This window comes from Ascaphus truei, chromosome 1 (genome assembly GCF_040206685.1).
Source record: "Ascaphus truei isolate aAscTru1 chromosome 1, aAscTru1.hap1, whole genome shotgun sequence".
Taxonomy (NCBI): Eukaryota; Metazoa; Chordata; class Amphibia; order Anura; family Ascaphidae; genus Ascaphus; species Ascaphus truei.
Genome location: NC_134483.1, coordinates 457,558,089 through 457,583,662, shown reverse-complemented (window position 1 = coordinate 457,583,662; position 25,574 = coordinate 457,558,089). Strand labels below are relative to the sequence as shown.

The window sequence follows — 25,574 nt, the reverse complement described above, 5'->3', positions numbered from 1 at the left end:
TATGGACCCTCTCTTATTCCAGAGACACACTGGTGAAGTCACCGGTATTACTTCCTGCCTTTACGGGGAGATTTAAATGGCCGTCCCATAGAAAGCCGTAATGCATAATGTTACAGTTTCCTTCGGCCCACGGGGTTTGGTCTAATTTTGTTGCCCCAGAAATGAAGATAGGATGATTTCAAACCTAAATATTAATTATGCTATATTCTCTATATTCATATATATTCTGCATGTAACTGGTTAATTTAGAATGAAGTTGTTTCGAATTATATTGAAAAATTATCAGCTGCAATGATAAGAACATAAAATCAGTCCCGGGATAGGTAGATAGGAAATGTTTGTCAGCTAAATTGTAAGAGTTTGAATTCAAATTAAATATAGATAGCTGGTAGTAAAAGACAATACAATGGAGTTAGGCCTTAACATATGATAACTGTTAAGTTAGGCCTTAACATATGATTAACTGTGGTTACTTTGTGACAGAACACACAGGGTGTTCTAAAATCAAAGTCCAAAGTAAGAAAACTTTGTTCTAACATTAATGATTAACCAAGAGTAGTTTTGAACTCGGAGTGAGAAAAACAAGTAATTCCTATGTTTAGACTGTTTGAGAGAAAAAATACAAAGATTGTATTTGAATTGATCGAATTAAGAATCTTTTACCACCGGGCAAAGAACAAGCTAAGAGTCTCCACTCCATTACTATATGCCTGAATGATGAAACCTGATGATTAACTGAAATCATGCTGTGAAAGATATATTCTATTTTGTCCCTGATTCATTAAGAAAAGAACCGTGCCGTGGACTATACAATATATATTAAATTTAATTAATAAAATCTTCATTTGGCGAACCAGGAAAGTCCAGAAATACTCATCTTCTTTAAGAAGAAAGAATGAAACCTGGTAATTTTATGGGTAAGTATCTTAGAAGCAGGTTCCTATCCTGTAAAAGGTGGAGAAAGAGTGCTCCCTTCAGAAAGATAATGATGAAAGCTGCATAGTCAATTAGATGTTCGGTATAGAATGATGGCAGATACTGTACTTACGGAGGAAGTCTTTCTTTTGTTGCAGAGAGAGTGCATGGAATACCTTCCAAAACATATTAATTGTTGGGTGGTATCGATGGTACGTCCCCAAGTAAACCGCAATCTTCAGAAAGAAAGACAAAAGTAAACAATTTTATGGAAATTGATAGTTGTAAGCTTATTCATTTTTTATAATATAGCCCTACACTTAGGGCTCGACAAAACGATTTTAGTGTGAAACGGGGTAGGAAGGTTTTTTTGTACTATTTTCATGAGTCTATAATCATTTTATTTCAACCAGATAAAAAACGGTTGCGTCAAATTCCAAGTTGCAATCACACCACATTTTTGTCAAAAAGTGCACGCAAATATGGTTTGTTTTTTTGGTGGCAATATCTTTGCATAAATAAGTCCTATTAAATGTGGTGAGATCTTCCAGTTTTTACTGGTGCAACCTGTTTTCCGTTCTCAGGAGAATTGACATTGCTAATCTCGCAGTTTAATGATTAGGCCACTGGAGTTATCTGATTTGGTGACATTCTATTCTTTCTATTTTCCCAGACAACCAAAGTTAAAAACTACTGAATCTGGAAGAAAAAAAAACCTGCATAATTTCTCAAAAATTAACACTAATTAGAAAATTTGACAGCAATTACATATTATGAGTATTTTTACAGAACTCTATGTGTTAGAATATGGGGGTTTAACAAACAATCCAGTCTCTACATAACCAATATGTTGTGCTTCTGTATCCAGGGCCGGGCAAAACAGGCTATAAAGTAACGTAGCCTTCCATTCAGACCTTTTCAAAGTTGTTCCAGTCATAATTTTCATATCCAACGACAAGGTTCATTAGCTCTTGGGGTTGAAAGAATGAAAGTATCTCTTTGTCGCAGACTTTGTAAAGTCCTCTCTTGAACTCTTCAAATGTCTCAGCCACCGACGTATTGAATATGTAGTCAATGCACTTGTTGACATAATCATGCCTTTACAAAACAAAAACATGCCGTAGTCAATGTTCTATCAGTTAAGACTGACAGATATACATTTTTTTTTCTTTTTGATCAATTTGTCCGACACACATTTTTATTTTTTTTACCTCCCTTATCAAATATATCTGCACACAGGGTTTAGAGGGCACTTTGTCGTTTGCCTGGGTGCTCCAATCTCAAAATAATTGAAATACAATTATAGAATAAAAAGGGCACAGCGCAGGACTTCTTGCAGTAAAAAAAATATTTTTTTTATTACAAAACAAAATCGACATTTCAGTCAAAAACACAGATCTTTTGAAGACAATCTTGAGAAAGGTTTATGTTTTTGAACGAAACAGCAATATTGTTTTAATAAAAAGAATCAATCTTTTACCTGCAAGTAGTCCTACGCAATGCCCTCTTTATTCTACATAATATATTTGTGTATGTACAGGCACAGCCCGGTTTAAGGACACTCACTTTAAGTACACTCGCGAGTAAGGACATATTTTCAATAGCACCATACCCCTGTGTCCGTACACTCTCTTCGCATTGCCTTCAATGTGGCAACCCTAGCCATTATTGAGAAATGGACCTGGTGAAGGTCTGCAGAACATTGTCTGTATACTGTATGTTTCCTCAGTGTTACTGCTTTGGTATGAGCTGAAGATTTGTAATGAGGTTTGAAGACCTGGATTCTTCACTTGTGGGTGTATGATTACACATGAAGAAATCTGCATACAATGGGTGAGTGCAGAACTACGTCTATGCCTAATTCCTAATTGTTGGGAAGAAACTAGTTGAGAGGTTCCTTCAGACTAGAGCAGTTTTAGGATTGATGAGATTATTGCTCACACATAGAAATACAAGAGCTACTGTATGAAGAAGCGTCTTGAGTGCCTCCCATATTTTTTTTTTTTTTAAATAATACTGATACTGTACATGCTGCTACCATAATGTCTTACATGGTCATCTTAACGATACGATACCTATTTTTATTCATTCTTGTTTATTGGGGGGGGGGGGGAAATGTTTTTTTTTTTTTTTTAGTAAACTGAAAACGTTACTGATTTAATTGATGGCCTAATTAGACCATGGTTGCCTGAATAACATAGAAAGTAATGATGAAATAATATTCACAGTCACAGCATATGGGACCCTGTACAGGAAGAAGCACGGCCGTGACATTCTGGTTGCAGTCACTTACAATGACATGCTGCTGAGTAGAGATATGCTAAACTTTTGTGGGCGTTTGGAATCCAGTCAAAACGTACTGTGCCCTTTTTTACTGGCAACCCCTTCTGTGGCCTAGTCAGAGTTCACAAGCAATTTTCCAAGCATTAAGTCAATGGGCATTGCAATTTCACGTAATATGCTAATTTGCTAAATTCTATCAATTCTCTTGATTTGCTTAATGCTGAGACTATAAATAGGGCATGAACACCAGGTTTCACTCATTGTCTGGCGATATTTCACTGAAAGCTTGCAAAATTGTTAAATATAACACAATAAAGAAGCGCTCTAAAAATATGTGTTTGAATAAAGTCTAAACTAAATATAATAGTGATAAGGTGCTGCTTGAAGAAAAGAACTGTTCCCAGCTCTTTGATTGAAGATTTTGTTCAGGGGGATCAGCGCACCTCCAAGAAATGAAGCAGAGAAAAGCAAAAGATGGTGAAGTACATCTTAGCAATTCTATGTATACATAGACTGGTGAGATAAGCACTTACTTCTAAGTGACTGTACCCAGACACGTAAAGGTTTCTTTGGTAGCTTGAAAACGGATATAGATGAGCAGAAACCTTGTGTTGATTAAAAGGTCCAACTTTTATGTAAAAACACATGCAGGTTCACACAGAGTAAATGGTAACGGGACACCAGCTGCAGGCACGCGGACTCTCTCCTGACAGCGACTTTTGCCGTTCCCGCCGGCGTCTTTCATCACTTCCGGTGGTCCTCTGTGCTCTCCAAAACTGGTCCCCACGGCAACCCTACGCGTTTCGAAGCTCGTTCCTTCTTCCTCGGGTTTGTTGACAAAAGAAACCTTTACATGCCTGGGTACAGGCACTGAGAAGTAAGTGCATATCTCACCAGTGTATGTATACATAGAATTGCTAAGACGTAATTCACCATTTTTTGTTTTTTTCTGCTTCATTTCTTGAGGTGCGCTGATCCCCTGAACAAAATTGTTAAATGTTTGACACACATGCTAATAATTTTGTCATTGCTTTTTGGATCTTATCGCACATGTCTACTGCCGAGCAGATGAGGAAGGCACTCTGCATACATACTTGTTTGAATTGTTCACGGGTACCAATGCTCCATTTGGGATCAAGTCAACTGTCTTCTTTTGCCACGAGAACTGCAACAACATTTAAGCATCATTGATCATGTTGGGAAATTTCCTAGAAAAAGCCCATTGTGTATTTTCTGGTTTCCATCAATTTAAGACCTTTATTTCTTTTTCTTATATATATAAAACTGAAAATCTTGGTTGTGATTGTCTGTAGACAATTTGATTGGTCCGTCGGTCTGCCCGCCCTCCCACGGCTCTCATTGGCCAGTGTGTCTCGCCCCCCAAGGTGTACCACGGCTCTGATTGGCCGGTGCGCTTTAACCCAGGGGTCCCCAACCCCCGGCCACACTGCTGCTGCTGCCTGAGGTGATGAAATGCTCCCCGGTGCTGCCGGCTGTTGCTGCTGATGCTGGGGGGGAGGCTTAACTGAGACGTGTGAGTATTTGCCCCCCCCCCAGCTCCGTTTTGACCCCCAGCTCCGTTTTCCCCCCTCCCCCCAGCTCTGTTTTGACCCCCCAGCTCCGTTTTGACCCCCCCTCCCCCCCAGCTCCCTTTTCTACCCCCCAGCTCCGTTTTTGACCCATCCCAGATCCGTTTTTGACCCCCCCACCCCCGTTTTTGCCCCTCCATCTGCTCCGTTTTTGCCCCTCCATCTGCTCCGTTTTTGCCCCTCCATCTGCTCTGTTTTTGCCCCTCCATCTGCTCCGTTTTTGCCCCTCCATCTGCTCCTTTTTTGCCTCTCCATCTGCTCCGTTTTTGCCTCCCCCCAGCTCCGTTTTTGCCTCCCACCCCAGCTCCGTTTTTGCCCCCCCCAGCTCCGTTTTTGCCCCCCCCCCGACACACACAGTGACACACACACACAGTGATTGACACAGTGACAGAAACACTGACACACACAGTGACAGACACACTGACACACACAGTGACAGACACACTGACACCCGCCCTTCCCACCTGCCTCTCCCCCCCCGCCTTCCCCCCCAACCCCTGCCTTCCCCCCCAACCCCTGCCTTCCCCCCGCCCCTGCCTCCACGCCTCTGCCTTTCACCCGCCTCCCGCCTGAGCCTTTCACCCGCCGCCCCGCCCTCCCGCCTTTGCCTTTCAACCAACCGCCACACACCTGCCTCTGCCTTTCACCCACTCGCCGCCCGCACTCCCTCCGCCCTCCCGCCTTTCACCCACCCGCCGCCCGCACTCCTGCCGCCCGCATTCACGCTGCCTCCCGCCTCTGTCTTTCACCCACTCGCCGCCTCACACCCCTGCGCCCCACAGCCGCCGCCCGCACTCAAAAGACACCTGCCGCCTCTCACCTACCCGCAACACTCGACACACACCCGCCGCCTCTCACCCACCCGACACACTCGACACACACCTGCCGCCTCCCGCCCATATGCACCGACATCACTGACCAGCCGCCGCACCCATTTACCACCCACCCGGCGCCTCCCGCCTCACACCCACCCGCCGCACTCACACCCCTACGCACCGACATCACTGACCAGACACCCGCCGCCTCACACCCGCTCACACCCTAGCGGGAGCCCCACCCAAAGCCAGCACTCACTACCCACCTGCCACCCGTACTGAACACCCACCCGACGCCTCACACCCGCTCACACCCTAGTGGGACACACACCTCACATTTTAACATCACTTATGTCACCAAAATATACATTGTACTGTGGTGTGTTTACAATAAACCATTTTTAAACAACATCGTATTAGATTTTCTTCCATGTTTCTTTTCAACATCATTATACAACCTTTCCACCAAATAGTCATCCTATTGTTCCCCTATTTATAAATAATACTACCAATTACGAATTTACATCCCGGGCAACGCCGGGTATATCAGCTAGTAATAAAATATAAGTCCATTTCATTTCTAAAAGGAGATAAACCTAATTATTGTGCAGATAAATGCCTTCAGTCAGCACAATCCTCCCCGGAGTTCTAATAGGCAAACTTACTCTTTGGATACACAAGTTTGTAATTTTCCAGAGCTAAGCAAAATCCTGTAATAAGATTAAACCAGTGATGTCACGGAGGATCTAGGAAGCCGAATTAGCTTCAGGGTGTGTACGAAGGTATTTTAGAGCACTGGTCCCTCTTACAAAGCCCACATATACACTTTTTGTGAGTAATTATCCTTACCTTTTTCTTTTTTGCATGATTTTTTTGCATGATTGTCAATTGTTTTTACAGGGGGGAAAAAAAGACGTAAAATAATATTTTCAGGACTATGTAATAATGACCGTAAATTTGATTCTTCTTATGCCTTTACCTTAGAATTCCTTCAAGTCTCCCTCCACATACTTGTTTTAGAGGAAGCAGACACCTGATTGAATATACTGCTTATTCCCCCCTTTTTGTCACGCTGCTGGGGTAAGGATTTCATGTTAAACTTCTTTAACCCATTCTGAAAAGCTGTGTAATGTGGCAGGCATACGCTTATAGGGGTCCATATTAAAATGGGCATGAAGCAAAAAGTAGTCACTGTGTGCTCATTTGCATATCATTACCCAGAATCCCTAGCTGCAGTGGAAGCACTGTATGCTAAGAGATAATGTGGACGGGCAGGGTGGCAGACCTGTCTTGAGACTTGTGAATATGTTCAGAAGTGGTATTTTTATTTGATGTTAAACTTTCAAAATGTATTAAGCATTTCTTATTTGAATACGTAAAAAAAAGTGTCAGTAGCGCAAGTTGTTCTATTTCCTTACTCTTTGCTACATTGCATCAGTACTCTAATGCAGGGGGCGCAAATGTTTTTCCCTGGCCCCCCTGCCGGTGGTTACCTCACGCCTGCGCGCCCGCCTCACCCCCACTTACCTCGGCTCCGGCGTCATGACGTCACGTTGCATGACGTCACGTAACCTTGCAGCATCATTTGACGCCGCGTTGCCATGGTGACGCGTGTGGAGCCAAGGTAAGTAAAGGTTTACAGAGGCCCTGCAGCTCTCCCGGCACTTAATTTAAGCGCCTTCGGGAAGCACGCGGTGGCCTCTTTAAACCGCGCCCCCCACCCCCCCCCGCAGGCAGCCTCGCGCCCCTCCTGGGGGTTGCGCCCCCCAGTTTGCGCTCTGCTGCTCTAATAAATATGTATACTTTCATTTATACTGTATAGCACCAGAGGTGTGCGCACCACGAACAGTGGAGATAAGAGCAGCGAGTAAATGACAACACAAGGCTAAGAAAGACCCTGCCCATGGAGCTTACAATCTAATGGAGTGTGTTTTGTACATTTGGAAATCCATGCAGTACCTGCCAACTAACTCCATATCACCCGTGTAATAATTATCCAGTCTTGGTTTTCTTTTCTAATTTGCTGGTTCATAAAGAGAGATGTGCACAACGATCCCTAATGCAGACATTTTAGTGTTTTTTTTAGTGTTTGGCAAAGCTTCAAAGGGCTAATAGAGTCACAAAATGAGTGTTAGATTTTGCAATATTGCCAGACAGTGAGCAGGGCCGTCTTAACGAATGGGCACGCTGGGCAGTTGCCCGAGGGCGCCACAGCATAGGGGGGCCCCACGCGTGCCCACCATTCTAAGTCTACCTAGAAGGGCTCACTCTCCCCACGCCGCGGCGCCCGGTACCCCGGCTCGCTCTCCCCCCGCCGCGGCGCCCCGGCTCCGCTCGCTCTTCCCCGCCCGGAAATGGAACCCCGGCTCGCGTCACAACCGCTCGCAGCCTAGCAGTGCAGCACTTCCGGTGCCTGTTGCTGCTAGTGAGCGCGTGGGAGGCTGGTGAGTGATTGTGTAGACAGGGCCCCATGCACAGCTTTGCTCGGGGCCTCTAATGTTGTTAAGGTGGCCCTGACAGTGAGCGTAACATGGTGTGTGCCTGTTTATAGTCTAAACTAATCTAACCATTTTAGTGACTTTTGCAAATTTGTACATTGGCTTAATGCTTGGACAATCACTTATGTACTCTGTCTAAATATTCCACCGTTAAAAATGGGGCAGAGTTTGTGTAGTACACAAAGGGGCGTAGCCAGGGTAAGGCCTGAGCAAGCAAGGCTGTTTTCAAACAGAAAATGTGCGCCTTAAAAAATCTGTCTCCTGACATGCACTGCCCCCCTCTGTCACTCCTCCACCCCATGTTTCGCACCTTCCCCTATCCCCATGTGTCCACCCTTCTCCCCCTACACTTGTACTCTGTGTCAGGGTATAGTGCACTCAGGTTATACTCTGTATCAGTTTAAAGCATGGTCTGGTTATATACCCTGTGTCAGTGTATAGTGCCGTAAGGTTATTCTCTGTGTCAGTGTATAGTGAGGTCAGGTTATACTCTGTGTCAGTGTATAGTGAGGTCAGGTTATACTCTGTGTCAGTGTATAGTGAGGTCAGGTTATATACTCTGTGAGTGTATAGTGAGGTCAGGTTATACTCTGTGAGTGTATAGTGAGGTCAGGTTATACTCTGTATCAGTTTAAAGCATGGTCTGGTTATATACCCTGTGTCAGTGTATAGTGCCGTAAGGTTATACTTTGTGGCAGGGTATAATGCTGTAAGGTTATACTCTGTGTCAGTGTACAGTGAGGTCAGGTTATATACTCTGCGAGTGTATAGTGAGGTCAGTTTATACTCTGTGAGTGTATAGTGAGGTCAGGTTATACTCTGTGTCAGTGTATAGTGAGGTCAGGTTATACTCTGTGTCAGTGTATAGTGAGGTCAGGTTATACTCTGTGTCAGTGTATAGTGAGGTCAGGTTATACTCTGTGTCAGTGTATAGTGAAGTCAGGTTATACTCTGTGTCAGTGTATAGAAGGTCAGTGTATACAGAGCATAATCAGACTTGCCAGGTCACCTCTGCAGCATGGTAGTTTTTTCCTGGCGTTGCCCCACCACTAATACTAAGCCGCTGGGTTCACAAACGCCTGTAAAAATGTTGCTGATCTCATTCTGTTAATAACTTTGGTACAAAAGAATAAGATCTGGGGAAACACCAGCGTGGATCACCATCACTCTGTGTACGTGGAGTTATTTGCCAATTCTGAAAATCTTAAATGGTGTAGGCAAAACCCTGTTTTCTTTCATTGCCACAACCTGCCTTTCATATACTGTAAAGTATAGCACTATACTGTATGTTGTGTCATTTTGTATGATGCGCTGGCCTTTCTGTTTTTGTTTATACTATAAAGCCTTTCAGCACGTCAGTGTTGCATCTTCCTTCAAAATGCATTTAAAGCTGGATTATTAGACATAGTTTCGCTATAAATGAAGTATTCTCTGTTTAGGATTCTGGCCCCCTGGTTCCCTACATCCAGGTTAAATGTGAAATCTACCTGTAGATCAGACAAATGACAATGACTTCATTGTATTATAAAGAACTTTCTTGCTAGTTTTTAGTTGTTGGAACTTACACAAAAATATACTTCAAGATTCTCCACATCTTCCTTTTGATATTCAAGTACCTCCTGCATGCTCCTGCAAATAAGGATACAAAATTCATTCTACAATAAATTTTCAAGCTGCAGTTCAGTCAATATCCTGCATGTGTGTTTTTTTTAATAAATCAGTTCTGTAGTAAGAAAAAATACTTTTAGCATTTTCTGTTTTAAAAACAACAACTTTGAAAGACCAATTTTCTTGTATTCTATTTTAACAGCCATTTGCTAAGGCACTGCCCCTTCATGTCCTGTCACAAGCCCTGGCACACCCCTTTGTCAGCCCTGCCCTCCCTCTAGCACATGTCAGTGCAGGAGTGCTCATGAATATTCATGAGCTTCCACTGAGAGACAGAAGCAGAAGAAAAACATATGCCAGCTCTAATTATGTCACCAAATTTCGCCTATCAATACATGGAGAACGAATTGACCTGCACTTCTTTATGTAATTAGAGATTGCACACATGAAACTATTAAAGTAAAAAAAAAAAAAAAAAAAACACTGAACTGCAGCTTTCAATGAGGGCGACCATTAAGAACCATCTAGTGTTCAACAGTAGGTATTGCAACCATTCAGATTCTAGTTGGAGAACAACTACAAATCATCTGTGAACTGGAAAATTCTTGCTCTTAAAAGGTGCAATCCCTTGAACCTGAGATATAAGTGGTATTTCTTAGGCTATGGCCCTGGTCCTCTCAGCTGCACGTGCGCCTGGCAGCATGGAGGTGCCGCGATCGGCGGTTTGTAGGGAGCGCGGGGGGGGGGGCCCATGATGGGGCATATCTTCTCTGCCATTGGCTGCGCGCCGCCATGTGACTGCGTCACGGCACGGGAAGACAAAATTGTTTGCGTGCCCACACACAGCCACTGGGCCTGCCCCGGAGAGGGCTGTGGTGTGTGTTGCGTGCACCGCCGTGACCACCGGGGAATCAGCCTAAGGGGGCTTCAGAGTGCAGCACTATTGATCAATGAAGTGTTTTCTTTACCCTTATCCGACCTTGTCCTTATCAGAGAACAAATACAGATCAGAGGAGGTGGAGAGGGGGACTTGCTGAACACACAGTGGCATACCACATAGGGAGTGGCCAGAGAAAATCAAACCCCTCCATCATAAATACTTAGGGATGTCAGATTTGGGTACAAAAGGCATCAATCACCCAGAATAAAACCTCTTAAACATGTCAGTGGAATTAGTTCAGTTTGTTCTTAGGAGGGTTTGCCCCTTTCATGTCTATACCTGGCTCTCGATAACATTCTGTAAAGCAGAAACACTGAGTGAAGATCCTATATTATGTCAAATTAAATACCAGCACATGGAGATCAGATATGCAGAATGATGTGCGAAGAGACCACACATTTTTCATATAAAAGTAGGATGAACATTAATAATAGTTATTTTCACTGAAGCTTGGGGGCTTCAAACGTATTGATTGCTACAGGACAACCGAATGGTTCAGATTGAAAAAAAAACATGCATTACTGCAGCTTTAAGTCTGCAGAAACGAAATTAGATTTGAAAAAGGTTACGGGAGTAGGCTGTGCAATTGTGGATATGCAGACGTGGAGCCTATATCGTTACAATTGTTATGCAGGTTTTGAAAACAAACAACCTACATGTTGTTTGTTCTCAAACTCCACATCATAATTTTAATGGCGCTTGACATTTTGCCAACAATGTCCATACTGAATAGTAAATTAAGTCGCTTCCTTGTGTTGGGGAAAAGTTCACCTCTATTTAAATCAGAGGGACTACAATCTTCTCTAGCACCGGGAAAACACCTTCACAGTATATTAAGTAGGAGTATACAGTACATGGGAGTGTATTTGTGAGCTCATGGAAAATGTAAACAAATATGTACAGTATCTATGCCCAGATTTACTAAACAGTGTTACAGGCAGTCCTCGTTTTACAACGCTTCGCTTTACAACGAATGGCTTATCCAACGCTATGCAATGCATACCTATATTCATTTTTACAACGCCAAAATGGCTTATCCAACGCTCTTACGACGCTTTGCAACGTTGTGTATGTGTATATATATATACACATTCACATAAACATTGTTGCAAAGCGTCGTAACAGCGTATATATATAATATTATACTATATAATATTATTTTATACTATCTAATATATTATTTATTTTGTTATATTATATATATAATACAGTATATGCACTATATAATTTATGTGTGTGCGGCATATCTTATTGCCTGCATAAAATATTTGGTGTATTTTAGTGTTAAAAATGCCTTCAGGAACGGAACCTTTCATTTAAACAGTGTTCCTATGGGAAAACGTGTTTCGCTTTACAACGTTTCGCTTTACAACGCCATTTTGAGTAACGCATTGTGTCGGATAACCGAGGACTGCCTGTACATCATTAAGCACCTTATGTTCCACTTATATTTGGCTCTTAGGGTCAAATTTACTGAGCATGGTTAAGCTGCAAGAGCCTTACGACCCGTTTGCGTGAATGGGACAGAAGATATAGCTTGGCACTGCTTAGTAAATATGTTTTGCCTGCTGTTTCCGTAATAGAAAGGAATGATAACATGTCTTACTTTCCCATGGTGGGTTGCAGCTCTTTTAAATCATCCAGAGTTGTTTTTTTACCCAGAAGTTTCTTAAACAAAGCCAATGGAAATGGAAGATAAACAATTTTCTGGTTGAAAATCGCCAGCCCGCACAATACACCAAAGTGAAAGTACGTTTTCTTTTTAACTAACGGCTGAAATGGAGAAGACAGTGATTAATAATAACAGTGATTTTCAGGGATAATGTAGTGAAAATATGAAACCGATATATTATGTCCATCCACTGGAAGATAAACAGTTTACTGGGATCCCTCAGTGTATTTTACATAATGATTTTTATTCATTTATAAAGTATTGCTACTTTTTGGTCTCCTTTGCCTCTCTTTTTGATTCCTATGCCAGTAGATACACCCTACATACAACGTAAAAAATTAGGTCATTCTGTTGCTATATTTCTTGATAAATGACCCGACAATACATGTCTAAACGGATTTAATTAGTTGTTTGTTGTATATAAAGATCAGGGTGGATTTTCTGACCGGCTGGTATACAAAAATTCACAATGTCTTTACTTGTTAGCAGCGTATTATGATACTAATATCATAGAGACTTACCCTGATGGACATAGGCCACTAATTCAGTATGCTATGAAACAATCTTCTCCACCCTTGAGAAGATTGTTACCTAATCTACTGTATGAGAATGGAGTTGAACCCTTCTCCAGCACTGGGAAGATGTCTTCACAGCATATTGAGTATGTGCCATAGGCCTTCGATAGTCTGCAAATCTTTGCCTCCTCGTGCTGGAGAAGATATTAGCCTCACTCACTTGAATAGAGATGAACTATTTTCCAGCACTGGGACACGTATTGAATAGGGGCGTTGGATTCAATGGTATTGCTTATTGTACACAGAAGTATTACCACTTTTTAAACGTATACTAAATGATGCTGCACAACCTAAATATCTTGATAAATCTACATTTCCTGTACTGATAAGTAGAGTTAAGAAACCTTTTTCGCTAAAGTTTGAATCTCTTGTACAAACTGCCTTTATTTTTGCAAGGTCAAACCTTCTAAAAATGGGTCTAAAAAATGAATTTACCTATCTTAAAACCCCCATGAGAAAGCATGCAGAAAGAAAGCCTTTTGCCATGACTTTACAGAAGTAAACTCCCAAGTGACCTATACACGTCCCCAAACACGCCTTTATACAATACGTGCAGACACACCTGAGATACCTTGAAAATATGCAAAGTATATTTAAAGGACTTAAGTGAGAGTATGTCTCTCTCTCGCCCGCCCATCTCTACTGGTGAGTTTAACCCGACTGGTCACGTCCTTGCATTTGACACCCAATGAATGCTAAAACTTACATGGCTTGGGAACCATATTGGTAACAATGGATCAGAGATAGGGAACATTCCAAAATCAGGGTGCACCATCTCTTCAAACACATAGAGGAACAATTCTCCCATTAAACCATCCATAACAAAGGCGCCCTCCTCTTGGAATTCCACCTGCAACAAAAATGGCAGAATTCATACTCATCACATCTGGGTAGCTTTCTGGTTAGTATAAAACAAAAAACAGCTGATCTATATACAGTAAGGCGTAAAAATGTATTTATATACTAAATAAAATGTAAATATCTTGTGTTCTCTTTTCTCACCTCCTTTTGTATGCAATCCTAATCATCTGCTCACTATTTGCCTGTTGATATTCCTATTCTTAGCATGTTATCACCATGCCAGGTTCTCCAGTACAGAAGAAATGAAAGATCTCTGCCAATACTGTAGTTGTGGATGACCTATAGTGCCTTTAGCCAGAAAAAAACTTTTGTATTATGGACTTCGCTGTTGTCTTGAAATGTCCAAAGCACTATATGTCTTACAGATCTTTCCTTTTAATTCAGATATACTTTAGCGCTTTAATACTTGGATATTGTATGCGGTCGTCTTATCAATTTAGGTTGAAAATAACTGCCACTTTAATCCTAGTGGTTATTTTGTGTGGCCCACTGTGCTTTCCCCTTCCTAGCAAAATACCATGTCAGTACAGTACTTGTAATGTTTCTCCATCAGTTTTGGTCATTAGGGAAGTGGAATTGCCTAGTCCAGTGGTTTCTAACCTTTTTTACATTGTTCACCCCTGCTAGAAAATATTTGTTCTGTGAACCCCTAATTAATACATCTTGTTGCCTACTCAGACTACTGCTAACAAAATAGTTTGACCAATCATAGTGTCCTGAGCTTGTGGAGGGGGGGGGGGTGGAACACGCGCTTAATAAGGCCCCAAACTGCACCTCAGTGTGTAGAGACAGCATGGGTGGTATAGCTGTAAGGCTGACCATTGCACCTCAGTGTGTGCACGCTAAGGTGCAGTTTGGGGCCTTACTAAGTGCGCAGTCCCCACACGTGCTCAGGAAGCCACTAAACTGCCTGGGATCCAGTACAGATTTTGGGGTGTAACCCCCTTGGAGACACCTCATGAACCTCCTGTTGGGAATCACTGACCTAGCCTAAACTTTGTACCTTTCATCAAGGAAATACTGTAGTATGCCTTTCTTGCCAGTGGAGTGTATGCTGATGATTGAAAAGTACTGCTTTAATTAACCTTTCCAATACCAATATACTTAAAAAAAAAAAAATATATATATATATATAAAAATGTATATACAGTACATATTTAATTTTCCATTGTCTCTTTCAGTGTTATCAATGTATTTACTTTAGGTAATAGCGATGTATTATAAGAGAAAAATACCTTGCTGTGTTACACTAGTACTAAACAAAGCCAAAACTAATCTGACATTTTGTAAGCCAAACAACGACAGTGGTAAACACGTTAATATTAGTGTTCAATAAGTTAACAGTGTACTGTACCAACATCTCCTTCTTCAGGTCGCAGTCTTCCACAATGTTCAGTTTATGCAAGGTATCCTCTACCAGGTGGCTGCGTCTGACTTTGAGATGGAAAACGGGTGACTTGGGAAGCTCACTGCTTCCATGCATCCGGTTCAACGCGATCTCTTGCTGGGCCTTCAGCTGTGCACCCTGAAAAAGGAGAAGTGTCAACAGCGGAGTCAGAATGTCTTCTTGTTTTTACCCACACGAAAAAGCCAACGAATAAAAACTTTCGGCGCAGATGGAAAAGTCAACCTTTGAGGGGGTCATAAACACACGTTAAAGTTGAAGGTGAGATTCTCATTATCGGAAGATGATTGTTTAAAGAGAAGCAACACTGCTACATCTGTAATTTAATACATCTAATCAGAATGAAATATTGGTTACAAACCTAAATCATTTGTTAAATAAAAAGTTTAAAGGAATAAAGGTTTTTGTTGTTGATACAGTAAATCTGTTATTTTCTAGTACAAGTGTTGCAGCTGGAAGACTTGGATACATAACCTGGAGTGTGTGTTTATATCCGTATAAAATGCCGTTATCTAGACTCAAAAATGACTCGTTGTTTTCACAGAGATCACAATATAAGATTTGACAGTATGGGAATAATATCATGTGCATCCCACATGATGAGACTTTACCTTGCTGTGGAGGGGATAACGGGGAGCGTCGGACTGCTTCCTTTGGGAAGGCCTGATACAGTGACACCTACAATACTTTAATCAGGCCAAAAACTTTCCATTTATGTCGCACTTCTGCCTTAGTTCAACACAGTTAGATCCGTGATTGTAACCCCATTTATTAAAACATTATATGTGCATGCTATTAGTTTTTAAAAGTGGGAACAGTAGCTTTGTTAGCTAAAACATAGACACAGATCCTTGATCCAGCCCAATACCAGCTTCATATAGCCGTAGTCATTTACTTTTCTGGGGGTTATTTAACAAAACAAAACATTGCACCAGATTCATCCCAGAAACAAAATCCCACTGATCTCAATGGCATTCATTTTCCTTAATAAATCTTAAATTGGGGGGCAGTTTTTATTTAACAACAATTCGCCCTAGCCTTGCAGCTCAGAGATTTAAATAGTCACCTCTGTCTCTTTGGTAGTGTGATTAATTTATTGGGTCATCATCATCAAGCGCAGGCACAGAAATGCAGACAGGGTACGTCCTGATATAACAGTAATCAGGAATTCCCTGCTATATTATACCTCAGCCTCTCGCTGTCACTCTTTAAGAGCCGGGAGTAGTGCTGCCATGCTATGTGGGCTGTGACTTTGACTGGTTCAGTGGTGATTGGCAGCGATTCTAACTGACAATCACCACGGCAGCCGTGACTGCCCCACCAACACCACTACTGTTGCTAATCCTCCGGTGAAGGGATTAGAGCAGCAATACAAAATTGCAGTTGGGGGTTTGGGCTGGAGGACAAATGAGAAATGATTACGCCTTTACAGTGCTGGTGGGGCCTGTCATGCATTGCAGACCTCCCTAACACTGAAGGGGATAACTGGCAGAGAAAGGGGCAAAAGAAAGGAGAAATGTGGCAAGGCAGGAAGGGAGCAATTAAAAGAAAGAGGCAAATAAGTGAACGAAGCAATTATATTGTATGCACTTCCATATACAGGCATACCCCAGTTTAAGGACACTCACTTTAAGTACACTCGCGAGTAAGGACATATCGCCCAATAGGCAAACGGCAGCTCGCGCATGTGCCTGTCAGCACGCCCTGAACAGCAATACCAGCTCCCTACCTGTACCGAAGCTGTGCGCAAGCGGGGAGACTATAGAGCCGGTTACAAATGCGTTATTTACATCAATTATGCACGTATATGACGATTGCAGTACAGTACATGCATCGATAAGTGGGAAAAAGTTAGTGCTTCACTTTAAGTACTTTTTCGCTTTACATACATGCTCCGGTCCCATTGCGTACGTTAATGCGGGGTATGCCTATACATAGTGCACTACTGCACTGGCTGAGTGCAGAAATCCCTGGCTATGGGATTTACTTGGTATGTCAGTGTTAATATACTGTAAATAGCAGTAAATATAAACATAACCAATAATAGTTACTGAAGGGTTTGATTGGGAGCATGATGTTGCATACCAGTAAGTATTATAGTATTAATAATCCCTTCTAAATCAGAGTTTCCAGGTTACAAAACTGTTACCACAGCGCTAGAGTTATGAAGGAAATAGATCTACTTAAAAGCAACAAGATTTTGTCCCGTCCCGTCCCCCCCACCAAGAATGGAACAGTTTTGCAGCTGGCAGGCCTTAATAAATATAGGGCTCTATGGAGTAAGCGCCGAAAAAGTGCTCTCGGCAAGTGTTCACTATCGGCATGATGTTGCCGATTTTCCCTCGCCATATGCAATAAGTGCCGAATCCCTTCCGAATCAAGCCGAAAACATTTGTTCCCACTCTGGCGATGATTTGCCGATCACACACAGGTGTATCGGCGTGCATGGCGAGGTGGTGTTAGGTTCGCCAATGAAACTTCTTGCTGAATCTGCCGAAGCAAGCGTGTTTTTGATTGAGCGGCCTATTTAAAGGTAGCGTGTATTTTTATTCATTCTCTGTGTTGTTGGGAGAGAGAGAGACACACAGAGCTGGGCGATTTGCATATTTCAGATTGACAGGGAGAGGTGCTGTGTATTGTGATCGGTTTGTCCTGTGTTGTTTTGTTAACATCTTTGTGTTGTGTTCAGTTTGTAAGTGTTCAGTGCGATTGTGTTTAAATTTCTTTTATGTTCTTTGTGAGTGCTATAGGTATGGCCGAAAGGCGTGGGAAGAGTGATGCTGGTGTGAGTGGTACTGGTAGTCGTGTGAGTACGCGTCTGAGTGAACGTAGGATTCAGGGGAGTGCTGTTGCTGCGAGTGCGACTGGTGTTGCTGGGAGTGCGAGTGGTGTTGCTGTGAGTGCGAGTGCTGGTGGTGGCTCTCTTGCTGGTGCTGCTGGGGTGTCTGTTGCTGGTGCTGGTGGGGTGTCTGTTGCTGGTGCTGCTGGGGTGTCTGGTGGTGGTGCTGCTGGGGTGTCTGGTGGTGGTGCTGCTGGGGTGTCTGTTGCTGGTGCTGCTGGGGTGTCTGGTGGTGGGGTGGTTGGTGGTGGGCTGCTTTTGGAGTCTCTTCCATTGGAAGAAGGAGAGTCCAGTCAGCAGCAGCCAAGCTCTATGGCTGCACGTGGTCGGAAGAAACGTGTGGAGCGGCCACGTAATCCTCGTTTCAATGATGAGGAAAACAGAGTTCTTGTCACAGGGATTTTGGAGCACTATGACTCTCTGTATGGGCATTTATTAGGTAAGTCAATCTTTGCATTGATTGTTCAAAGACATTTTATCCTATCTCATGTGACATGTGTTAATATCAAACTATTAATCTCTAATATCTATCAATTAAAGTTAATTGTTACACACATAATCCTTCATGCTTTATAACGACCATAACAATCAGTCAAAAAAGTTTGCCAAAGTTCATACAATAATCATGCAAGCTTCCTTAGATTTGTATGTTTCCACGTAAATGCTCATGTGCTACACATATTCAACCTAAACCAGCATGTTTGGTATCTCTTGGAACAGGTATAATTTTTGTACAATGTTCGTCTTTCTATTAATTTGTAAGGTCATATATTTTTTATGTATTTCAAGGGCGGACAAGTTCAGCCTCAAAAGCAGAAATGTGGGAACAAATAACATTGGCTGTGTCTGCGTGTGGGAATCATGTCTGGGACCGCACAAATTGTCGGAAGAGATTTGATGATATCAAGGCCAATTTAAAGAAAAAAATCCAAGCACAATGGATGCATGCTTCTGCCACTGGAGGTGGGCCGCTAGCACAAGCTCTAATCTTAACTCCATTGGAGGAGCAGCTGCGTGAAACATTTCTTCCTGTCGTCGTGGAGGGTTTGCCAGGGGACAGAGATATCGGAATTTATTCAGCTCAATTTACACCAGGTGACAAATGTTACTGTACTACGTGTGTCCTATGTTAGAGTTCTTATCTATATTTCCGCTGCAACTTATAATTTCTTCCAAATATAAGCATACCTACATATATATCTGTATATATGTCTCTCTCTCTCTCTCTCTCTATATATATATATTGTATATATATATATATATATATATATATATATATATATATATATATATATATATCTCTATGTATATCTATATATACAGTGTTCGACAATCCTATACATTTACATGCCCGGGGCGTGTGGATTTAACCCCTGGGCGAGTAAATATTGGCCCAAGCAGAACACGTGTTTGTTTTTTTAAATTTCCCTGCTCGCGCAGAAATTTTCCCGCTCGCGCTGCCTGAAACAAAAAACAAAAAACTCCCCCTACCTGACAGCTGATTGGCGCGTGCTCCCAGGCTTTGTGGGCGCACGGCCAGGCTCTCTATGAGCCCGCCCCTAATGAACAGCCATTTTTTCTGGCCGGAGATCTGTTGGAGAGTACGAGAGTAAGTACTCTCCAATCCTCCATCCCCTCTGCTCCTTCCCTGCCTCCTGCAGTTCCCCCTTACTCCCCCCACCCCCGATACCCGCGCATGGCTGGATATGGTAGCGTGGGTGTTCCCCCTTCTCTCCCCGGCCCCCGCTTACCCCGGCTTCCCGCGCCACTTCCCGCATGTGCGTGTTCCCCGCTTACCCCGGCTTCCCGCGATACCCTTGGGGGGGGGGGGTGATGGTAGTGGGGGTGTTCCCCGCTTTCCCTGACTTCCCGCGCCACTTCCCGCTTCCCCTGATCCCCGCTGGGGGCTGGAGATGGTAGCGGAGGTGTTCCCCCCTTACCTACTTTGTCTCCGCTTCTCCACTGTCCCGTGGCTGTCCACGCAGGGCGGGAGATGGTCACGGGGGGGCAGTGGTGGTGGTGGTGCTCGGTCGCGCGGCCGTTCCTCTTCTTCCCCCTGTCGTGTGTGTGTGTGTTTGGGAGAGTGTGTGTGTGTGTGTGCGTGCATGCATGCATGGGAGAGAGTGTGTGTGTGTGCGTGTATGCATGCATGGGAGAAAGTGTGTGTGTGTGTGTGTTTGTATGCATGGGAGTGTGTGTGTGCATGTGTGTGCATGCATGGGAGTGTGTGTGTGTGTGTGTGTGTGTGTGTGTGTGTGTGTGTGTGTGTGTGTGTGTGTGTGTGTGTGTGTGTGTGTGTGCATGGGAGAGTGTGTGTGTGCATGCATGGGAGAGTGTTTGTGTGCATGGGTGTGCGTGGGAGTGTGTGTGGGTAGGATACCAGAAGTGTCACATCACCCACTCCCCAATCGTCACCCCACCCAGTCACCCCGTCACCCCCGTCACCCGTCAGTCACCCCGTCACCCTACCCAGTCACCCCGTCACCCTGTTACCCCACCCAGTCACCCTGTCACCCCACCCAGTCACCCTGTCACCCCAGTCAGTCACCCTGTCACCCCAGTCAGTCACCCTGTCACCCCAGTCAGTCACCCTGTCACCCCAGTCAGTCACCCCACCCCAGTCAGTCACCCCAGTCAGTCACCCCACCCCCAGTCAGTCACCCCACCCCCAGTTAGTCACCCCACCCCCAGTCAGTCACCTCGCTGTCAGTCAGTCACCCCCGCCTTCAGTCAGTCACCCAGTCACCTCCGCCCCAGTCAGTCACCCAGCCAGTTAGTCACCCAGCCAGTCAGTCACCCCGGCCCCAGTCAGTCAGCCAGTCAGTCACCCCCGCCCCAGTCAGTCACCCCCGCCCCAGTCAGTCACCCCCGCCCCAGTCAGTCACCCCCGCCCCAGTCACCCCCACCCCAGTCAGTCTCCCCCGCCCCAGTCAGTCGCCCCAGTCAGTCAGTCGCCTCAGTCAGTCGCCCCAGTCAGTCTCCCCTGCCCCAGTCAGTCACCCACCCTCTCTCTCTCTGTGTATCACCCACCCTCTGTGTGTGTCACCCACCGTTTCTCCCCTCTGTGTCTCCCCCCTCTGTGTCTCTCCACTCTCTCCCCCCCCACACTCTCTCTCTCCCCCCACACTCTCTCTCTCCCCCCACACTCTCTCTCTCACCCCCACACTCTCTCTCTCCCCCCCACACTCTCTCTCTCCCCCCACACTCTCTCTCTCCCCCCCCACACACTCTCCCCCCACACTCTCTCCCCCCACACTCTCTCTCTCCCCCCCCCACACTCTCTCTCCCCCCACACTCTCTCCCCCCACACTCTCTCTCTCCCCCCCACACTCTCTCTCTCCCCCCCACACTCTCTCTCTCCCCCACACACTCTCTCTCTCTCCCCCACACACTCTCTCTCTCCCCCACACACTCTCTCTCCCCCCCCACACTCTCTCTCTCCCCCCCACACTCTCTCCCCCCCACTCTCTCTCTCCCCCCCCACACTCTCTCTATCTCCCCCACATACTCTCTCTCTCTCCCCCACACTCTCTATCTCTCTCTCTCTCCCCCCACACTCTCTCTCTCTCCCCCCACACTCTCTCTCTCTCCCCCCACACTCACTCCCATCCAATGGGGCTGCAGCCGGTTCCCTACAGAGCCGCCATTACCAGACAGAAGGCATTGTGTGTTGTGTGTATGTGTGTGTGTGTGTGTAGGAGGGGGGGGAGAGGGTGATGCCCCGATCGCTGTCTCCCTTCTGCTCCGGTCCCTGCCCCCCTTCTGCTCCGGTCCCTGCCCCCCTTCTGCTCCGGTCCTTGCCCCCCTTCTGCTCCGGTCCCTGCCCCCCTTCTGCTCCAGTCGCTGCCCCCCTTCTGCTCCGGTCCCTGCCCCCCTTCTGCTCCGGTCCCTGTCTCCTGTGTGTGTGTTGTGTGTGTGTCTGTGTGTGCATTGTGTGCCTTGTGTGTGTGTGTGTTTGCATTGTGTGTGTGTATGTGTATGCATGTGTATGCATGTGTGTGTGTCTGTGTGTGTGTGCATTGTGTGCCTTGTGTGTGTGTGTTTGCATTGTGTGCATTGTGTGTGTGTATGTGTGTGTGTATGTGTGCATGTGTGTGTGCATCTGTGTGTGTGTGTGTCTGTGTGTGCATATGTGTGTGTGCATTGTGTATGTGTATGCATGTGTGTGTGCATTGTGTGCATTGTGTGTGTGTGTGTGTGTGTGTGTGTGTGTGTGTGTGTGTGTGTATGTGTATGCATGTGTGTGTATGTGTGCATGTGTGTGTGTGTGTATGTGTATGCATGTGTGTGTATGTGTGCATGTGTGTGTGTGTGTGTGTGTGTGTGTGTGTGTGTGTGTGTGTATATATATATGTAACGGGTTTTCCCCCACCCAATCGCAGATATGGTGTAGGTGCAAGGAACATATATTGTTACTCAGGTGTGGTGCATAACCTGTTGGCTCACAGGAGGGCTGAGCTTCCGCCACGGGGAACCTGGGGTAATTATACTAGGGGTGATCACTTACAACGATGCAGCGCCTCCACCTGCGATGGCTCCCACCAGAGGGGGAGTGGTTCCTCGCAGGACAATACAATAATAATCACATACACAGTGGGGTATAATAACTAATGACTTTACTAACATGCATGGAGCATATCATCACATCAATCATAACCTGTGTCCCTCTCACGAGGAGACACTAACAGTGACGTCTCGCAGGACGATTCCCCAACACTAGGTGATCCCACCCAGTGTCCCAAGAACCCCACCCAATGTCCCGTACTCCTACAGAGATAGTCAATGGGTGACTGCGCAGTCACTATTTAAGCTAAGGGCCCGTTGGTGCACTTGTGTAGTAGATAGTACCTGCCGAGCACTCTCGCGCTCGGATCTCCAACGGGCTTCACAAAGGATCAGTCGTATGATGGTTCCGTCTGATTCTACACCGGACTCCTTGCACGCGAACCGCCAGGGGTGGTCCGAACCTGGTGAACAGTCTCTGCAGACCCCAACGTGGGTCCGAACCTCTTAGCAGGAACCGCAGCTTCTGCTGTGTCCCTGTCTAATCTAAGTGGCACTAACGTGACAGGAATCCTATCCTAGGGCCTGTCCCTGTAGTGCAGCAACCTGTAGTGGCTTGGGGAACTCCTATGGGCCTGCAGGGGTAATGACCTATCCCACCCCCTAACTACCCAAGTCCCTCGCCTCACTACTATCTAACTAGTCCCAGTGCCTACAGCAGCAAGCTGTAGCTCACTGGAGGCTGCAGCCAACGTGCTGCGCAACAAGGTGCCTGTCTGTCAGACCTCACAGCACTAACAGCCGTGACTCTGACAAGGCAGCACTCTACACTAAGGGCAGCGTCCCTATCTTGGGCCTCCCTAAGCATTTACCCACTAAACTAGTGGGGAGTTGGGCCTACCTGGGGTGTAGGTACCTATATGGGGCAGGAGCTACACTCGCTCCCCGCACCCTTCCTTCCCTCACAGCTCCCTGACTCCAACTCACTTAACTGATCACTATCAGCGAATGCAGCAACACCCTGCAACTTTAACACTAAGTCTGCTGCTGCCTTTCTTCCCTTCTGTTCCCCAGCTCCCACTAATGCAAGTGACAGGGTCCCTAACCTGAGGGCTGTCCCTGGCAACACTCACTTTACTGGGGAGCTGAGCTATCTGGGGCCCTGGGGGTGCTGGCCTAGTACAGGGAGTCCCTGACTCCTGTACCCTACCTCCTTCCCTGGGCTGCTCCGGTCTCTGACTGACTAACGTAGGCTCAGCGCGCGAAATGTATCTCTTTGCCTGCCTGGCCTTCCTAAGCCCTATTGGCTCCCTGGTGTCACATGGGGCATACAGAGGCTCATGGGGCCTGTAGTCCCTCTCTAGGGCCCTCCCTAATAGGCTCTGGCTTCGCGGGCTTTTCTGCCTCTTCCCTGCGCATGCGCGAACTATAGGGGGCTGCCTTGACTCCCTCGCGCTACCTCTCGCCAGCCGCCGGGCCCGTAGCAACGCGATCGCGGCCCTAGCAACGGCCCGATCGCGTCCCCGGCAACCGGCATGCACTAAGGGGCAACGCGCTACTCCCCGCTCCAGCCCTACACTCGCGCGACCACTACGCCTGCGCGAACTAACGCGCAATGGTGGCGCCCTAACCGCCCGGCTCCGAGAGTGCCGGGATTCCCGTGATGCGCGTGCGGCCCTGGCAACCGGCCGCACGCGTCCCCAGCAACCCCCGAGCCGGGACCTGACCGCCCTCACCTCCCGTATCGCCCGATGGGGCCGCCATTGGACTCGGCGGCACCCGCGATCTCTGGGAAGGTGAGGGGGGTGCTGATACTGCTGGGAGACCTGGCTACACATATATATATATATATATATATATATATGTGTGTATATATAATGTGTGTGTGTATATATGTGTGTGTATTTGTGTGTGTGTGTGTGTGTGTGTGTGTGTGTATATATATATATATATATATATGTGTGTATATATAATGTGTGTGTGTGTGTGTGCACTGTGTGTGTGTGTATATATATATAATGTGTGTATAAATGTGTGTGTTTGCGTGCGTGCGTGAATATATTTATCAAAGTTGCACAATGTTAATAAATAATTTATTCTCACCACGTCTTTTTTTTTTTAATTTTTAAAATATTATATAATACACACACACACACACACACACACACACACACACACACACACACACACACACACACACACACACACACACACACACACACACACACACACACACACACACACGTTCCCCAGTGACACACAAACACACAGAACACTTCAAAGTGACACACACACACACACACTGACAGCTACCAAGTGACACACACACACACACACACAGTGATACCCGCCTCCCAAGCGCGCTTGCTGTCTCCTCTGTCAGGACAGCAAAAAGATCCTGGTAGCGCGAGCGTCAGCAAGCGAGAGCACTGCTCAGCGACGCTCAGTGCACTATGTCCGAGGCCTTACATTGGCTCAGTGAAAAGTATGTCGTGGAATCCAGAGCTTTTTCACAAAATAATATTTACTGTTCCTAGGATCCATATGACAAAATGCATACGTATAATTATAAACCTTCCCAATGCATACAAAAATCAATGTATGTATTTCCGCAGTAATAATGGTTACAATTTCCTTTTGGTAGAACAATTTGAATGAGTTGCCGCGTGAAACCACTAACTCACATAACAAGTTATTGGATACATACGGTAAAAGAGTGACATGCTGAACATTTTGCACTTCAACCTGAGCACACGAGATCTCACAAACAAAGACTTACTTTTTTTTTGAGTAACGAATCACAATGCAACACTGCAATCTTGGTGGCAAAGTTGAAGATAAATGGAAAACGACAATATATGGCCGGGAAAGCATTCTCATCAGCTTCCTGTAGATAAGCAAAAACATTGGAGTTCATCAAGATTGCAGAACATTAACACAAACTCAGGTGTTTCCTCTTTCTTTCACATGTAGGAAACTTCAGAGTGGATAGACACATCCAAGCAGTCAATTGTGGCACTTGATACTCCGCAACATGGATCTACAAAATACAGTGAGCATAGGGGGTCTAC

General features: G+C 45.2%; 1 protein-coding gene and 1 long non-coding RNA gene across 3 annotated transcripts in view; one reads left to right on the top strand and one right to left on the bottom strand.

Moving 5' to 3' along the window:
- The window catches only part of LOC142463207 (putative E3 ubiquitin-protein ligase HERC6), a 101,785-nt gene that overhangs the window by 2,120 nt on the left and 74,091 nt on the right, over positions 1-25,574 (bottom strand). The window contains exons 15-22 of the mRNA XM_075565662.1: positions 25,283-25,390; positions 15,111-15,281; positions 13,602-13,745; positions 12,255-12,421; positions 9,666-9,729; positions 4,293-4,363; positions 1,830-2,013; positions 1,049-1,151 (exon numbers count right to left, since the gene is read on the bottom strand). Of these exons, the coding sequence (XP_075421777.1) occupies positions 1,049-1,151; positions 1,830-2,013; positions 4,293-4,363; positions 9,666-9,729; positions 12,255-12,421; positions 13,602-13,745; positions 15,111-15,281; positions 25,283-25,390 (1,012 nt within the window). The remainder of the gene's footprint in view (positions 1-1,048; positions 1,152-1,829; positions 2,014-4,292; positions 4,364-9,665; positions 9,730-12,254; positions 12,422-13,601; positions 13,746-15,110; positions 15,282-25,282; positions 25,391-25,574) is intronic.
- Positions 551-25,574, top strand: LOC142463212 (uncharacterized). Of its 2 annotated transcripts, XR_012787391.1 has the most exons (5): positions 551-917; positions 2,645-2,748; positions 6,587-6,682; positions 15,129-15,422; positions 25,477-25,574. It is a non-coding gene; the product is annotated as an uncharacterized LOC142463212 (long non-coding RNA). The 2 variants fall into 2 exon arrangements; XR_012787389.1 differs by lacking the exon at positions 25,477-25,574 and having other exon boundaries at positions 15,129-15,556.